The sequence below is a fragment of the Erythrolamprus reginae genome, chromosome 1 (assembly GCF_031021105.1).
Source record: "Erythrolamprus reginae isolate rEryReg1 chromosome 1, rEryReg1.hap1, whole genome shotgun sequence".
NCBI classification, from domain to species: domain Eukaryota; kingdom Metazoa; phylum Chordata; class Lepidosauria; order Squamata; family Dipsadidae; genus Erythrolamprus; species Erythrolamprus reginae.
Window position 1 is genome coordinate 417,279,723 of NC_091950.1, and position 15,418 is coordinate 417,295,140.

The window sequence follows — 15,418 nt, forward strand, 5'->3', positions numbered from 1 at the left end:
TCTTTCCTGCAGTGACTGAGTGATTAAGAGAAAATGTTTTCTCAAACTTTGCAACATAAAGAAATGTGGACTTTCAACTCCCAGAATTCCAGAAAGCCATGAATATTAGGTTAAAGCCACAGTTATCTTATACCTTCGATAATCAAGTGTTGTTCATCTTGTATATTCAGGTATTCCAACGTGTGATCCTCATCGTCTAGAAGAGTAAGGTAGTTCTGTAGAGAGAGCAAAACCATGGGTGAGTTTCCAGATCCTTACAACAGCCAAAACTGATGGCCAGAGAGAGATGATCTTGCTAATTGTCCTTGTTAATTCAGACATTTTGCTAATCCCGAATTCAAGCATTTTGCTAATCCTGAGTTACACTGTCTCAATACACAGCCAACATTTGTATTTCCATATAGCCTGGCATGTACAGTGGTACCTCATGATACGAACCCCTCGCCATACGAACAACCCGAGATACGAACCCGGGGTTTGGATATTTTTTGCCTCTTCTTACGAACGTTTTCCGTCTTACGAACCAGCTCCCACTGCCCGGCTGTCGCTTTTTGAAACAGCCGTGGGGCTTCCCAGCGTCCTCCTGAACCTGAATGCCAAACCCGAACTTCCAGGTTCAGTGTTCGGGAGGCCGCTGAGAAGCCCCCTGGCTGTTTCAAAAGACGACAGCCGGGTGGCGGGGCTTCTCCGCGGCGTCCCGAACGCCGAACCCGGAAGTTCGGCAAAAGTTCGGGTTCAGGTCACTGAGAAGCCCCGCTGCCCGGCTGTTGTCTTTTGAAACAGCTGGGGGGCTTCCCAGCGTCCTCCTGAACCAGAACGCCAAACCTGAACTTCCGGGTTCGGCGTTCGGGAGGCCGCTGAGAAGCCCTCGGCTGTTTCAAAAGGTGACAGCTGGGCGGCAGGGCTTCTCGGCGGCCTCCCGAACGCCGAACCCGGAAGTTCGGCATTGGAAGAATGCCGAGAAGCGCCCGGCTGTTTCAAATGAAACAGCCAGGTGGGGGCGTTTTTTTCCGTTTTTATTTTCGTTGCACAGATTAATTCATTTTACATTGTTTCCTATGGGAAACAATGTTTCGTCTTACGAACTTTTCGCCTTACGAACCTCCCCTGGGAACCAATTAGGTTCGTAAGACGAGGTATTACTGTACTAGTGGCGCAGTGGTTAGAATGCAGTATTGCAAGTCTGCTGACTACCAGCAGTTCAATACTGACTGGCTCAAAGTTGACTCAGCCTTCCATCCTTCCGAGGTTAGTAAAATGAGGACCCAGATTGTTGAGGGCAATATGCAAATATATTGTAAACTGCTCATGGAGGGCTGCAAAGCACTATAGGCAAGTGGATAAACCTAAATGCTATTGTTACGTTCTTCTCAATCTGATGGCCAGGATATACAAGTAGTCCTCAAGTTACGACCGCAAGCGAGACCAGAACTTCTATTCCTCAGTGAGGCGGTCGAGTGAGGCGTGCCCGATTTCACAATCTTTTGTTTGCCGCAATGTTTAAGTAAAGTTCTCAAGCACCAAGATTTTCCAGGAAGTTAGCAAGGTGGATATGTAAAAAAAGCAATTTGATGCACATGTTGCCTAATTAGCTATATTATATATATCTAAGGGGTAGAGAAAAAAACTTGATGTGGTAGAATAAAACTAACTACAGTTTTGAAACCAGCATGCCTAATTAACTATAAAACATCTCAAAAATCCAACTCAACAGAAATTATATTACAAATTGTTTCCCAGTGCTATTAATGCCAAAGCCATTTGCACCAAAACAGGCCTTGTTGTACATACTCCTGATCAGTGGGAGGATGATGAAGATATTGAGGACTCGGATTCAGATAGTATTTATGAATTAGTGGGGGGCCTGGGGTTACAGGGAGTAGAACAGGTGGGAGGCCAGCCACAGGATGGGGCTATGAGTTCAGGATCTAGCGAGGGCGAATCAGACGCTCGCTGGGTTAACCCTAAATTCAGAAGGGTCCAAAAACGTAGAGAACAGAGGTCTGGAAGAAGATATTAAGGAGAGGAATGGTTTAAATACTGTAGTGATGTATTTGGCACGTCAGGGGGTCAGTGGAGAAGAAGGGCAGAGTTTCAAGGTTGCCGAAGTGGAAATGGATGTGTTTTTGCCCCGTTAAAGTAAGCAAAAGGATTCTGTGTTGTTAACCGTCAGTTCTGTTGTTTTTCAAAGTCACGCTGTTAGGACAATAAATCTTGTTAAGTGGAGCAGGAGGAGGAATGTGAGAAATGCAGCTAAGAGAGATAAGGACTGAGTGCCTGTATGGAATGTGTTGAGTTACAGGACAGCAGAGAAATAAATGGAGTTTATTTATTCATGAAATGATGCATTTAATAAGAATTATTTGTAATTGCTAAATTTCTACCAGAAACCAGAACACTATCCAGATCAGGGGTTTCAACCTCTAACCGCCACGCATGCGCTGAGAGCCCAACAGTTTCTTCTCTATTGGGACCCTCTGCGATTCGGCCATTACCTCGCTGTTGTACAGCCACAGGCGCATGTCCTCCTCTTTCATCCTCAGCCGCTGCGACAGGTACTCGTGGATCTCCTTGATGGTCTGGGTGCGACGAAAGCAGCCGGTGTAAGCCAAGACCCTCTTCAAGGGGGCGCTGGGAGACGGGACGTTCCCTAAGTTCGCAAGCAGACAGAAATGGAAGTTAAGAGCCAAATGGGGAAAGATACAGTGGGGAAAGTGGGGGGAAGTGTCTCCAGACTTGGCAACTTTTAAGGCTTGCGGACTTCAACTCCCAGAATCCTGCAGCACTGCGTGATTCTGGGAATTGAAGTCCGCAAGCCTTAAAAGTCACCCAAGTTTGGAAATACTGTCCCCCTCCCCGTGTTCAACAGCATGCAAAAAAAACCAATGCGCAAATCAATCTGGATTTGCCGGTGTTTTTAGGAGTTGTCTGGATGGCCACTGTCGCTTACTTTTGATGAGAATCTGGGCAGAGAACAGAGAGACAGAATGGCTACGTTCAATGTGAAATCTAGCACATGAGTACGTTTTCAGGCTTCGACAAACCTCAACAGGTTTGTTTTAAGCTGCTTAAAACCCACCTCTGCCGTCAGGCATGGGGGAATTGAGACCCTCTTCCCCCTAGGCCTTTACAATTCTATGCATGGTATGTATGTATGTATGTTTGGTTTTTTATATTAGTGGGTTTTTAATTGTTTCTAACATCAGACTACTATTGTACACTGCTTTATTGTTGCTGTTAGCCGCCCCGAGTCTCCGGAGAGGGGTGGCATACAAATCCAATAAATAAAAATAAATAGATAGATAGATAGATAGATAGATAGATAGATAGATAGATAGATAGATAGATAGATAAGATAGATAAACAAAAGAAAGATAGATAGATAGATAAATAGATAGATAAATAGATAGATAGATAAATAAATAGATAGATAAATAAATAGATAGATAACTAAATAAATAGATAACTAAATAAATAGATAACTAAATAAATAGATAACTAAATAAATAGATAAATAGATAAATAAATAAATAGATAGATAGATAGATAGATAGATAAATAGATAGATAAATAAATAGATAGATAGATAAATAAATAAATAAATAAATAAATAAATAGATAAATAAATAAATAATAAACAGAGGCAAAATTGGGTCAGTGAAAATATTGGGCTGATACCTCTTTGTGTGGGGTCAAAGCTGGCAAAATGGGATCCAACATTCCCAGATATCAAGACAACAGATGTAAAAAAAAGGTTGGGTTGGTTCCTTTCTGGTTCTTCCCCAGGGAGGAGTTAATATAATCTAATCTAATATGCTTAGGAGCCCTTTTATGAAACTGGACCAGCCGAAGTGGGCTAGATTAGATTATTTATTAGAGTTGGAAGGGACCTTGTAGGTCATCTAGTCCAACCCCTCCGCTCAAGCAGGAGTGCCTAAGCCATTTCAGACAAATGGCAGTCCAATCTCCTTTTGAAAATCTCAGGTGTTGGAGCTCTCACAACCTCCGCAGGTTGGTTGATCACTCTCACCATCAGAAAATTCCTCCTTATTTTCAGATTGAATCTCTCCTTGGTCAATTTACATCTGTTATTCCTTGTCCCGCTTTCTGATGCCTTGGAAAACAGCCTGACCCCCCTCCTCTCTGTGGCAGCCCCTCAAGTATTGGAACACTGCCATCATGTCTCTCCTGGTCCTTCTCTTCTTTAGAGTAGAAACATAGAAACATAGAAGTCTGACGGCAGAAAAAGACCTCATGGTCCATCTAGTCTGCCCTTATACTATTTTCTGTATTTTATCTTAGAATGGATCTATGTTTATCCCAGGCATGTTTAAATTCAGTTACTGTGGATTTATCTACCACGTCTGCTGGAAGTTTGTTCCAAGGATCTACTACTCTTTCAGTAAAATAATATTTTCTCATGTTGCTTTTGATCTTTCCCCAACTAACTTCAGATTGTGTCCCCTTGTTCTTGTGTTCACTTTCCTATTAAAAACACTTCCCTCCTGGACCTTATTTAACCCTTTAATATATTTAAATGTTTCGATCATGTCCCCCCTTTTCCTTCTGTCCTCCAGACTATACAGATTGAGTTCATGAATTCTTTCCTGATACGTTTTATGCTTAAGACCTTCCACCATTCTTGTAGCCCGTCTTTGGACCCGTTCAATTTTGTCAATATCTTTTTGTAGGTGAGGTCTCCAGAACTGAACACAGTATTCCCAATGGGGTCTCACCAGCGCTCTATATAGCGGGATCATAACCTCCCTCTTCCTGCTTGTTATACCTCTAGCTATGCAGCCAAGCATCCTACTTGCTTTCCCTACCGCCTCACTGCAGGCTGAGTAGCCATGCTCAGTTCCTGCAACCGCTCTTATCATTCTAGTTGCTCTCTTCTCTAGAGTGGACAAATTGAACCTCTTCCTGCCTTCTAATGCTAGCTGCCCTACCCGAACCATTTCTTGCAGCAGGGTATGGATTTTATAATAGATAGAGCTGGAAGGGACCTTGAAGGTCTTCTAGTCCAACCCCCTGCTCAAACAGGAAACTTTATATCATTCAGGTATGAGGTTGTTCAGTCTCTTCTTAAAAGCTTCCAGTGATGAAGCACCCACAACTTCTGCTCCAATGGTTAATTATTCTCACTGTTAGAAAAATTCTCTTTAATTCCAGGTTGCTTCTCTGCACTTTTCCCAAAATCTCAACATCTTTATTGTAGTGTGGTGACCAAAACTGGATGCAGAATTCTAGGTGTGGTCTTACTAGGTGTTGTGGTTAACTCTGGCCCTGCTCCTGCCCCAAGGACTGTGGATGTGGGGGAGACATCCACACGCTGCAGGCCTGTTGTGCTCCTGGTGGAATCTGATGATGAAGGCTTCTCTGACCAAGAAGACATGAGTGACAGGGAGGAGGAGAGTGTGGCAGACAGCTCAGAAGGAGATCAATTATCTAGCTCCTCCTTGGATTCAGAACAAGTGTTAATGATACAGCCACGCATGCGGAGAGCGATGCATAGGCAGCAACAACTGAGAGATTATTATCAAAGAAAATGAGGCCACCTGTGGTTGGGTGGGGCTGTGGTAATTAGTGAGGCTGCTATAAATAGCAGCCTGTGGGTTGGCCATTGTGGAGGATTATCTGATCGTTGTGTTACTGACTTTGATCTTTGTGTGCTGATTTTTCCCTGCTTTGAAACTAAACCAGAGCAAAGTGTGTTTCACTTTGTGAAAGAAGGACTGTGAATTGCCTCACAGCTGCAAGCTAAGTATCACAGAACTGATAAGGGCCTTGTACAAATTACCAGTTTGTTTGGAGACAAGTGCTCTTGGCTATACTAAAAGAGGGCTTAGTTTAAGTGAATTTTCATTATAAAGAACATTGTTTTGAATTTTCAAACGTGTGTGTGTCTGAAATTTGTACCTGTGAATTTTGGGGAGGATTCTACCAGAGAGCCCGACAGAACACTAGGGTTTTATAAAGTTTTCCCTTAATTAAAATGAGCACTGAGCCTCGGTGGCACAGTGGTTAAAGTATTGCAGGCTACTTCTGCTGACTGCCGGCTGACTGCAGTTTGGCAGTTCGAATCTCCCCAGGCTTAAGGTTGACTCAGCCTTCCATCCATCTGTGGTCGGTAAAAATGAGGATCCAGATTGTTGGGGGCAATATGCTGATTCTGTAAACAGTTTAGAGAGTGCTGTAAAAGCACTATGAAGCGGTATAGAAGTCTAAGTGGTATTGCTATTGCAGAATAACTCTACCGACTGCCAGGAGTTCGATCCTGACCAGCTCAAAGGTTGACTTAGCCTTCCATCCTTCTGAGATGGGTAAAATGAGGACCAAGATTGTTGGGGGAAATATGCTGATTCTGTAAACCACTTAGAGAGGGCTGCAAAGCGGTAGATAAGTAAGTGCTATTGCTATTTTGAAATGATAGGGATTTAATTACATCATATCTACTTTATAAAAATGGAGATTAAAGCACAAAACAATAATTCCTCGGGCAGATAGTTTTTTTAAAGCAAGTAGGATGCCTGGCTGCATAGCTAGAGGTATAACAAGCAGGAAGAGGGAGATTGTGATCCCCTTATATAGAGCGCTGGTGAGACCACATTTGGAATACTGTGTTCAGTTCTGGAGACCTCACCTACAAAAAGATATTGACAAAATTGAATGGGTCCAAAGACGGGCTACAAGAATGGTGGAAGGTCTTAAGCATAAAACGTATCAGGAAAGACTTAATGAACTCAATCTGTAGAGTCTGGAGGACAGAAGGAAAAGGGGGGATATGATCGAAACATTTAAATATGTTAAAGGGTTAAATAAGGTCCAGGAGGGAACGAAGCAGTGGAAGTGATGTGTCCAGTCAACGAAGCAGTGGAAGTGATGTGCCGGTGTCTGGAGGCTGTTGGGGCCTGGATGGGTGTCAACAGACTCAAGCTCAACCCAGATAAGACAGAGTGGCTGTGGGTCTTGCCTCCCAAGGACAATTCCATCTGTCTATCCATTACCCTGGGGGGGGGAATTATTGACCCCCTCGGAGAGGGTCCGCAACTTGGGCGTCCTCCTCAATCCACAGCTTACATTAGAAAACCATCTCTCAGCTGTGGCGAGGGGGGCGTTTGCCCAGGTTCGCCTGGTGCACCAGTTGCGGCCCTATCTGGACCAGGACTCATTGCTCACAGTCACTCATGCCCTCATCACCTCGAGGTTCGACTACTGTAACACTCTCTACATGGGGCTACCTTTGAAAAGTGTTCGGAAACTTCAGATCGTGCAGAATGCAGCTGCGAGAGCAGTCATGGGCTTACCTACGTATGCCCATGTTTCACCATCACTCCGCAGTCTGCATTGGCTGCCGATCAATTTCCGGTCACAATTCAAAGTGTTGGTTATGACCTTTAAAGCCCTTCATGGCATTGGACCAGAATACCTCCGAGACCGCCTCCTGCCGCACGAATCCCAGCGACCGATTAGGTCCCACAGAGTGGGCCTTCTCCGGGTCCCGTCAACTAAACAATGTCGGTTGGCGGGCCCCAGGGGAAGAGCCTTCTCTGTGGCGGCCCTGACCCTCTGGAACCAACTCCCCCCGGAGATTAGAACTGCCCCTACTCTCCTTGCCTTTCGCAAGCTTCTTAAGACCCACCTGTGTCGTCAGGCATGGGGGAACTGAGACATCTCCCCCGGGCATATACAATTTATGAATGGTATGTATTTATGTATGTGTGTTTAGAAATGGGGTTTTTTAAATGTTTTTAGTAGAAATTTAGATTTGTTGTAAATTGTCTTTTGCACTTTGTTGTGAGCCGCCCCGAGTCTGCGGAGAGGGGCGGCATACAAATCTAAATAAACATAAACATAAACATAAGTGTTTTTAATAGGAAAGTGAACACAAGAACAAGGGGACACAATCTGAAGTTAGTTGGGGGAAAGATCAAAAGCAACGTGAGGAAATATTATTTCACTGAAAGAGTAGTAGATCCTTGGAACAAACTTCCAGCAGACGTGGTAGATAAATCCACAGTAACTGAATTTAAACATGCCTGGGATAAACATATATCCACCCTAAGATAAAATACAGGAAATAGTATAAGGGCAGACTAGATGGACCATGAGGTCTTTTTCTGCCGTCAGTCTTCTATGTTTCTATGTTTTATTTAGACTCATGGCTTAACTACTAATAGGCTACACCGTTATTGAAGCTCCATATAAGTTGCAGTTCATCAGCTGCAACTTGTTCAAATTCATTCAGTAAAACTTCCATAGCTGAACAAGTAAGTAAAAAATGAAGTTTTCTGAAGCATTCTGTCTGTTTTCTTCTCCAATTTGGATCAATGCATAACCAGACCCCATTTGATGGTGGAAAAAAATAGGCCTGCTCTTGTAATAGCCAATACTTAAAACTTAAAATCTTAAACCATTTAGCTTGATCTAAGCAAGGCCAGAAGCCTGATTTATTTGCATGCAGGTTAATGAACAAAAACAGCAAAATTTGAATGTTCAATTTCTTTGTAAAGGCAGCAAGCATCTCTCTCCTTTCACACCTTGGTAATTTTTTCCCCATCTTCACCATCAAAGCAAAGCACCATCTCCCCTGCATATAACACAAAGCTATGTCCCCGCGCCCTCCTGGCAATTGAAAAGCGAGAGATTAAGAATAAGATTACAGCAAGAAAGCATGTTGGGATGGAGGGCAGGCTCACGATTCAATGGTTGATTTTACCGTTAGTGCCGCACGAACAAACACCAAATCACGTTCAGATATTACAAGTGGATTAGGAAAATCCCCTCTCTTCCAAATTGGGGGATTTTATGTGTTTGAAGGGGAAAGCAGCTCCAACCACCAGATATTCAATCAGGTTTTCAATACGCAGCTGGGTGGATTTTGTTATATTTTGGATAAATATAAGCCACTCATTTTAACTGATTGGGGGGGGGGGCTTTCCTGAGACCCCCCTCTCTTTTTTTTTACAGGTGGCAGAAGCAGTTTAAACAAAAAAGCAACCCAACCACACACACCCAAAGTTGAAGCTTTAGAATGAGCATTTAAGCAAACTCTTATTAAAGGTCAACATCCAGCTTTTCTTCCAAATTCCTGGCTTACTCAGCTAATACTATGTTGATTAGTAATAATAATAATGATAACAACACAGTTGGAAGGGACCTTCATGGCATTGGACCAGAATATCTCCGAGACCGCCTCCTGCCGCACGAATCCCAGCGACCGATTAGGTCCCACAGAGTGGGCCTTCTCCGGGTCCCGTCAACTAAACAATGTCGGTTGGCGGGCCCCAGGGGAAGAGCCTTCTCTGTGGTGGCCCCGACTCTCTGGAACCAGCTCCCCCCAGAGATTAGAACTGCCCCCACCCTCCTTGCCTTTCGTAAACTCCTTAAAACCCACCTTTGTCGTCAGGCATGGGGGAACTGAAATATCTCCCCTGGGCCTATACAATTTATGTATTGTATGCTTGTGTGTCTGTCTGTTTAATAATGGGGTTTTTAAAAATATTTTAAATTGTAAATTTATTAGATTTGTTATAAACTGTTTTTTATTGTGTTGTGAGCCACCCCGAGTCTACGGAGAGGGGCGGCATACAAATCTAATAAACACAAACACATAAACACAAACACACCTTGGAGGTCTTCTAGTCCAACCCCCTGCTTAGGCAGTGTTGGAGCATTCACAACTTTGGGAGGCAAACTGCACCATGGATTAATTGTGCTAACTGTCAGGAAATTTCTCCTTAGTTCTAAGTTGCTTCTCTCCTTGTTCAGCTTCCATTCATTGCTTTTTGTTTTACCTTCAGTGGTTTGGAGAATAGCTTGACTCCTTCTTCTTTGTGGCAACTCTTGAGATATTGGAACACTGCTATCATGTCTCCCCTGGTCCTTCTTCTCATCAAACTAGCCATGCCCAATTCCTGCCACCGTTCTTCATATGATTTAGCCTCTAGTCCCTAATCATCTTTCTCCCACTTTTTCTAGAGTCTCAACATCCTTCTTCCATCATGGCAACCAAAACTGAATGCAGTACAGTGTTCCCTCGATTTTCGCGGGTTCGAATTTTGCGACAAGTCTATACCATGGTTTTTCAAAAATATTAATTAAAATATACTTCTCGTGTTTTTTCCCTATACCACGGTTTTTCCCGCCTGATGACGTCATATGTCATCGCCAAACTTTCGTCTGCCTTTAATAAATAATTTTTTTAATAAACTTTAATAAATAAACATGGTGAGTAATAATCTAAGGGAATGGGAAATTGCAATTTAGGGGTTTAAAGTGTTAAGGGAAGGCTTGTGATACTGTTCATAGCCAAAAATAGCGTATTTACTTCCGCATCTCTACTTCGCGTAAATTCGACTTTCGCGGGCGGTCTCGGAACGCATCCCCCGCGAAAATCGAGGGAACACTGTATTTCAAGTGTGGCCTTACCAAGGTCTTATAATGTGGCATTAACACTTTTGGAATTCAACCAGTATCTGGTACCAAGGCCAGCTGGTAAGATCAGAGACCTTGAAAAACAGTTTCCCAGATGTGCCACGCTTCTTATCCAAGGGACACGGAGCTCAGTGGCTTTTCTCCCACCCCAAGGAAGACTGTTGGCAGGAGAGAGGGCATTGTGGCAAGAGAGGACTGTCAGTTCCCAAAGCATCCTTGACCTGCTCTCAGGTTGCCCTAAGCAGGGGGATGGGAAACCAATGAAGCAACATAGCAGCCAAAGACAGGAGCACATTCTAGATCTCTCTCTCTCCGGGCTGTCTCCCAGGGTTGCCCACAGCAGCTGGAGGGGAGTTGTTGGTGAATGTGATTGATGACACACCCTGGGGCAAGCGGGGAAACAGGGCCGTTTGGGCTTTGTTTGAGTACCTGCAGACATGGAGCTCCTAATAAACAACTGGATTTCTTTTGAAGCTTGGCACGAACACGCTGCCAGTGAAAACAGACTCTCGAGGTCCATTTTCAGTTGCAACAACTTCCTGCAACCCTCTGCAAGTGAAAATGGACCTCTGGAATGCTACGTGGGCTCATGTAAGCTCTATTTTAGGCCGCAACATCCTATTGCAACCCTCTGCAAGTGAAAACGGAGCTCGGGAAGGCTGCCTGTGGCCCACGTAAGTTCAGTTTTAGGCTGCAACTTGCAATCCTGTGCCAGCTAAAATGGAGCTTGGGGGAGGCAGCTGCCTGCGGCCCTCCTGAGCTCCATTTTCACTGGCAGAGGCACCGTGGGCCGGTCTTTGGCTGTTTTCAGGATGGCCAGATCTCAGCACCATGCAGGCTGAATCCTGCCCATGGGCCTTCAGTTTGACACCCCCTGGGGTAGACATACCCAATTCCCTCAATGTGTTCATCACAAAATTTAGCTTTCCTACCCTTCCTCATCTTTTGTTGCTCTTCTCTGCACTCTTAAATGGAACCCCCATCTCTATTTTGTATTGTGGGGGACCAGAACTGGGTGCCCCATTCCAAGGACAAATCCATCTGTCCGTCCATTACCCTGGGGAGAGAATCATTGACCCCCTCAGAGAGGGTCCGCAACTTGGGCGTCCTTCCTCAATCCACAGCTCACATTAGAGAAACACCTTTCAGCTGTGGCGAGGGGGGCGTTTGCCCAGGTTCGCCTGGTGCACCAGTTGCAACTCTATTTGGACCGGGAGTCACTACTCACAGTCACTCATGCCCTCATCACCTCGAGGCTCGACTACTGTAACGCTCTCTACATGGGGCTACCTTTGAAGAGTGTTCAGAAACTTCAGATCATGCAGCTGCAAGAGCAATCATGGGCTTTCCCAAAAATGCCCATGTTACACCAACACTCCGCAGTCTGCATAGGTTGCCGATCAGTTTCCGGTCACAATTCAAAGTGTTGGTTATGACCTATAAAGCCCTTCATGGCACCGGACCAGATTATCTCAGGGACCGCCTTCTGCGGCATGAATCCAAGCGACCAATTAGGTCCCACAGAGTGGGTCTTCTCCGGGTCCCGTCAACTAAACAATGCCACTTGGCGGGACCCAGGGGAAGAGCCTTCTCTGTGGCGGCCCCGGCCCTCTGGAACTAACTCCCCCCAGAGATTAGAACTGCCCCCACCCTCCTTGCCTTTCGTAAGCTACTTAAAACCCACCTCTGCCGCCAGGCATGGGGGAATTGAGATGCTCTTTCCCCCTGGGCCTTTACAATTTTATGCATGGCATGTCTGTATGTATGTTTTGTTTTTTATAATAATGGGTTTTTAATTGTTTTTAGCATTGGATTATTATTATATGCTGTTTTATTATTGCTGTTAGCCGCCCCGAGTCTCCGGAGAGGGGCGGCATACAAATCCAATAAATAAATAAGTGTGACCTCACCCAGGGTTTGGAAATGAGGAAAAGAAAAGCACCCGAATGCTTCCGTGACCTTTGATGAGAGCTTTGAATCTCCCTTTGGAAAAGGAGGAGACAGGGGACAACCATCACCAACCGTGCTTTTTAAGGGTTCATTAGTGTCATTTACAAGCACTGTGGCAGCACAGGCGTCGGAGTCTGGGCGGTGGAGCCGGCCTCCCCTCGAGAACTACTGCGCAGCTGGGTTCTTGCTGTAGTCTTACGTTACCTCTCGGCCAGTGTTGAGGAAACAGCCTCAGGCTCATCATACCCATGTTCACCCAGACGTTGGACTGCTGGGTCCGGGTGGCCGGCTGCTGTCTCAGGAAGAGCAGGTAACGGGGAAACAGCTCCAGCTCGGGCAGGCCCGTCGTGCTGTTTCTGATCACCTGCAGGAAGAAATGGAAGCAGATGTTGACACGTTAACCGAGTTGGAAGGGACCTCGAAGGTCATCTAGTCCAGTGTTTCCCAACCCTGGCAACAATTTAATTTAATTTAATTTAATTTAATTTAATTTAATTTAATTTAATTTAATTTAATTTAATTTAATTTAATTTAATTATTTAATTTAATTTAATTTAATTTAATTTAATTTAATTTAATCATTCATTCATTCATTAATCAGATTTGTATGCCGCCCCTCTCCGCAGACTCGGGGCGGCTCACAGCAATAATAATTACAATGTAAACAAATCTAATATTTAAGTTAATTTAAAACCCCAATTTAGCAACCAATCATACCTACTAACATACCATGCATACATTTTATAAGCCTAGGGGGAGGGAAAGTCTCAATTCCCCCATGCCTGACGACAGAGGTGGGTGACGAATGCTGGCTGGGGAATTCTGGGAGTTGAAGTCCAAATATCTTCAAGTTGCCAAGGTTGGGAAACACTGATCTAGTCCAACCCCCCCACCCAAGCAGGAGACCCTACACCAGTGATGGTGAACCTTTTTTTCCTTGGGTGCCGAAAGAGACTGGGAGCGCACAAGTGCCCACACCCATAATTCAATGCCTGGGGAGGGCAAAAATAGCTCCCTCCCCCCGGAGGCCCTCTGGGGGCCAGAAATGGCCTGTTTTCCAACTTCTAGCAGCCCAGTAGGCTCGTGTTTCGCCCTCCCCAACTCCAAAGGCTTCCCTGGAACCGAAGGAAGGTAAAAACGCCCTCCCCCATCCCCCTGGAGGCTCTATGGAAGCCAAAAAGGCCCTCCCAGAGCCTCCGTGTGAGCCAAAAACATGTATAAGACTAAGCACGGGGCCCATTTTTAACCCAAAAGGATTGCTGATTGTGTAGCCTCACCCCAAATGAGAAGTATTTTTTTACATAATAATATGTGCTTCTTGTAGAGATGGCTCCCCTTCCATATATTCCACCAGTAAGGTACAGTCCTGAGGTCTGCCCAAGAAGGGAAAAAGTGATCCTACATTTTGGCCCATGAAAATTGCTAGTTTCCATGGAGAATATGTGGGAGAAATTGAATAGTAAATCGGACTTTCTGGATGCTACATAGAGGAGAGGAGCACCTGCAGTGTGAAGTCGTCCTTCAAGGATGGATATGTAAAACTTTTATCTGAAGCTTCAAAGGAGGAATAATGACGCTTATTTTTTAAAAGAGTTTAAAACAAAACTATTTCCCCCCTATTCTGAATAGTTCTGCTGACGGGAGGGTCATCACAGAAGCACATGAAGTTTTTGGAAGGCTAAAAAAACATGCAAAGCAACAAATATGCAAAGCAACAATGGAAGCGCATAGCAAAATGTACAAAAAGACGTTCAATTTGGCAGAACTTTTGGAGAGAGGGGTGTCTTGGTAATCTTGCCTGTCCATAAAATCTAAAAGCCTGTTTGTGTTTATATACTGTCATCTGCACCTCTACAACTGTCTGGTTCGGTTCTGCAACCCAACAAGTCCGACACAGACTTCAGAGGAGAATCAGAACTGCAGAAAAAACAATTGCTGCCAACCTGCCTTCCATTGAGGACCTGGATACTGCACGAGTCAAAAAGAGGGCCGTGAAAATATTTACTTGACCCCTTGCATCCTGGACATAAATTGTTTCAACTCCTACCCTCAAAACCTCACTATAGAGCACTGTGCGCCAAGACAACTAGACACAAGAACAGGTTTTTCCTGAATGCCATCACTCTGCTAAACAAATAATTCCCTCATCACTATCGGCTGCAGTACGGTTAATCTTATTATCGTTCCCATCACCCATCTCCTCCCACTTATGACTGTAACTTTATTGCTTGTATCCTTATGGTTTAGGAGAAACCCTTCCACCTCTCACAATACTAGACAACACAGTATCAACAGTAGAGACCTTCAAATTTCTAGGGTCTATCATATCTCAAGACCTAAAATGGTCACCTAACATCAAAAACATCATCAAAAAAGCACAACAAAGAATGTTCTTTCTGCGCCAGCTCAGGAAGCTCAAACTGCCCAAGGAGCTGCTGATCCAGTTCTACAGAGGAATCATTGAGTCTGTCATCTGCACCTCTATAACTGTCTGGTTTGGTGCTGCAATCCAACAGGACCGACGCAGACTTCAGAGGAGAATCAGAACTGCAGAAAAAGCTATTGCTGCCAACCTGCCTTCCATTGAGGACCTGTATACTGCACAACTCAAAAAGAGGGCGGGGAAAATATTTACTGACCCCTCACATCCTGGACACAAACTGTTTCAACTCCGACCCTCAAAACATAGCTACAGAGCACTGCACACCAAGACAACTAGACACATTCCCTCAACACTGTCAGACTTTCTACTAAATCTGCACTTCTATTCTACTCGTTTTTCTCATCATTCCTATCACCCATTTCCCCCATGTTGACTGTATGACTGTAACTTGTTGCTTATATCCTAAGGTTTTTATTAATATTGCTTCTTCATTGCTTATTTGACCCTATGACAATCATTAAGTGTCGTACTACATGATTCTTGACAAATGTATATTTTACTTTATGTACGTTGAGAGCATATGCACCAAGACAAATTCCTTGTGTGTCCAATCACACTTGGCCAATAAAAATTCTATTCTATTCTATT

The 15,418-nt window shown here is 44.4% G+C and overlaps 1 protein-coding gene across 7 annotated transcripts in view; it reads right to left on the minus strand.

Annotated features, from left to right (window-relative positions):
* Window positions 1-15,418, minus strand: part of USP32 (ubiquitin specific peptidase 32) — a 339,894-nt gene that overhangs the window by 56,013 nt on the left and 268,463 nt on the right. For 3 of the 7 annotated variants that reach the window (XM_070735361.1, XM_070735360.1, XM_070735366.1), the window contains exons 16-18: window positions 12,493-12,751; window positions 2,496-2,650; window positions 134-215 (exon numbers count right to left, since the gene is read on the minus strand). In XM_070735361.1, coding sequence (XP_070591462.1) covers window positions 134-215; window positions 2,496-2,650; window positions 12,493-12,751 — 496 coding nt within the window. The remainder of the gene's footprint in view (window positions 1-133; window positions 216-2,495; window positions 2,651-12,492; window positions 12,752-15,418) is intronic. The other 4 variants (XM_070735365.1, XM_070735364.1, XM_070735363.1 and 1 more) reach the window with 2 other exon arrangements.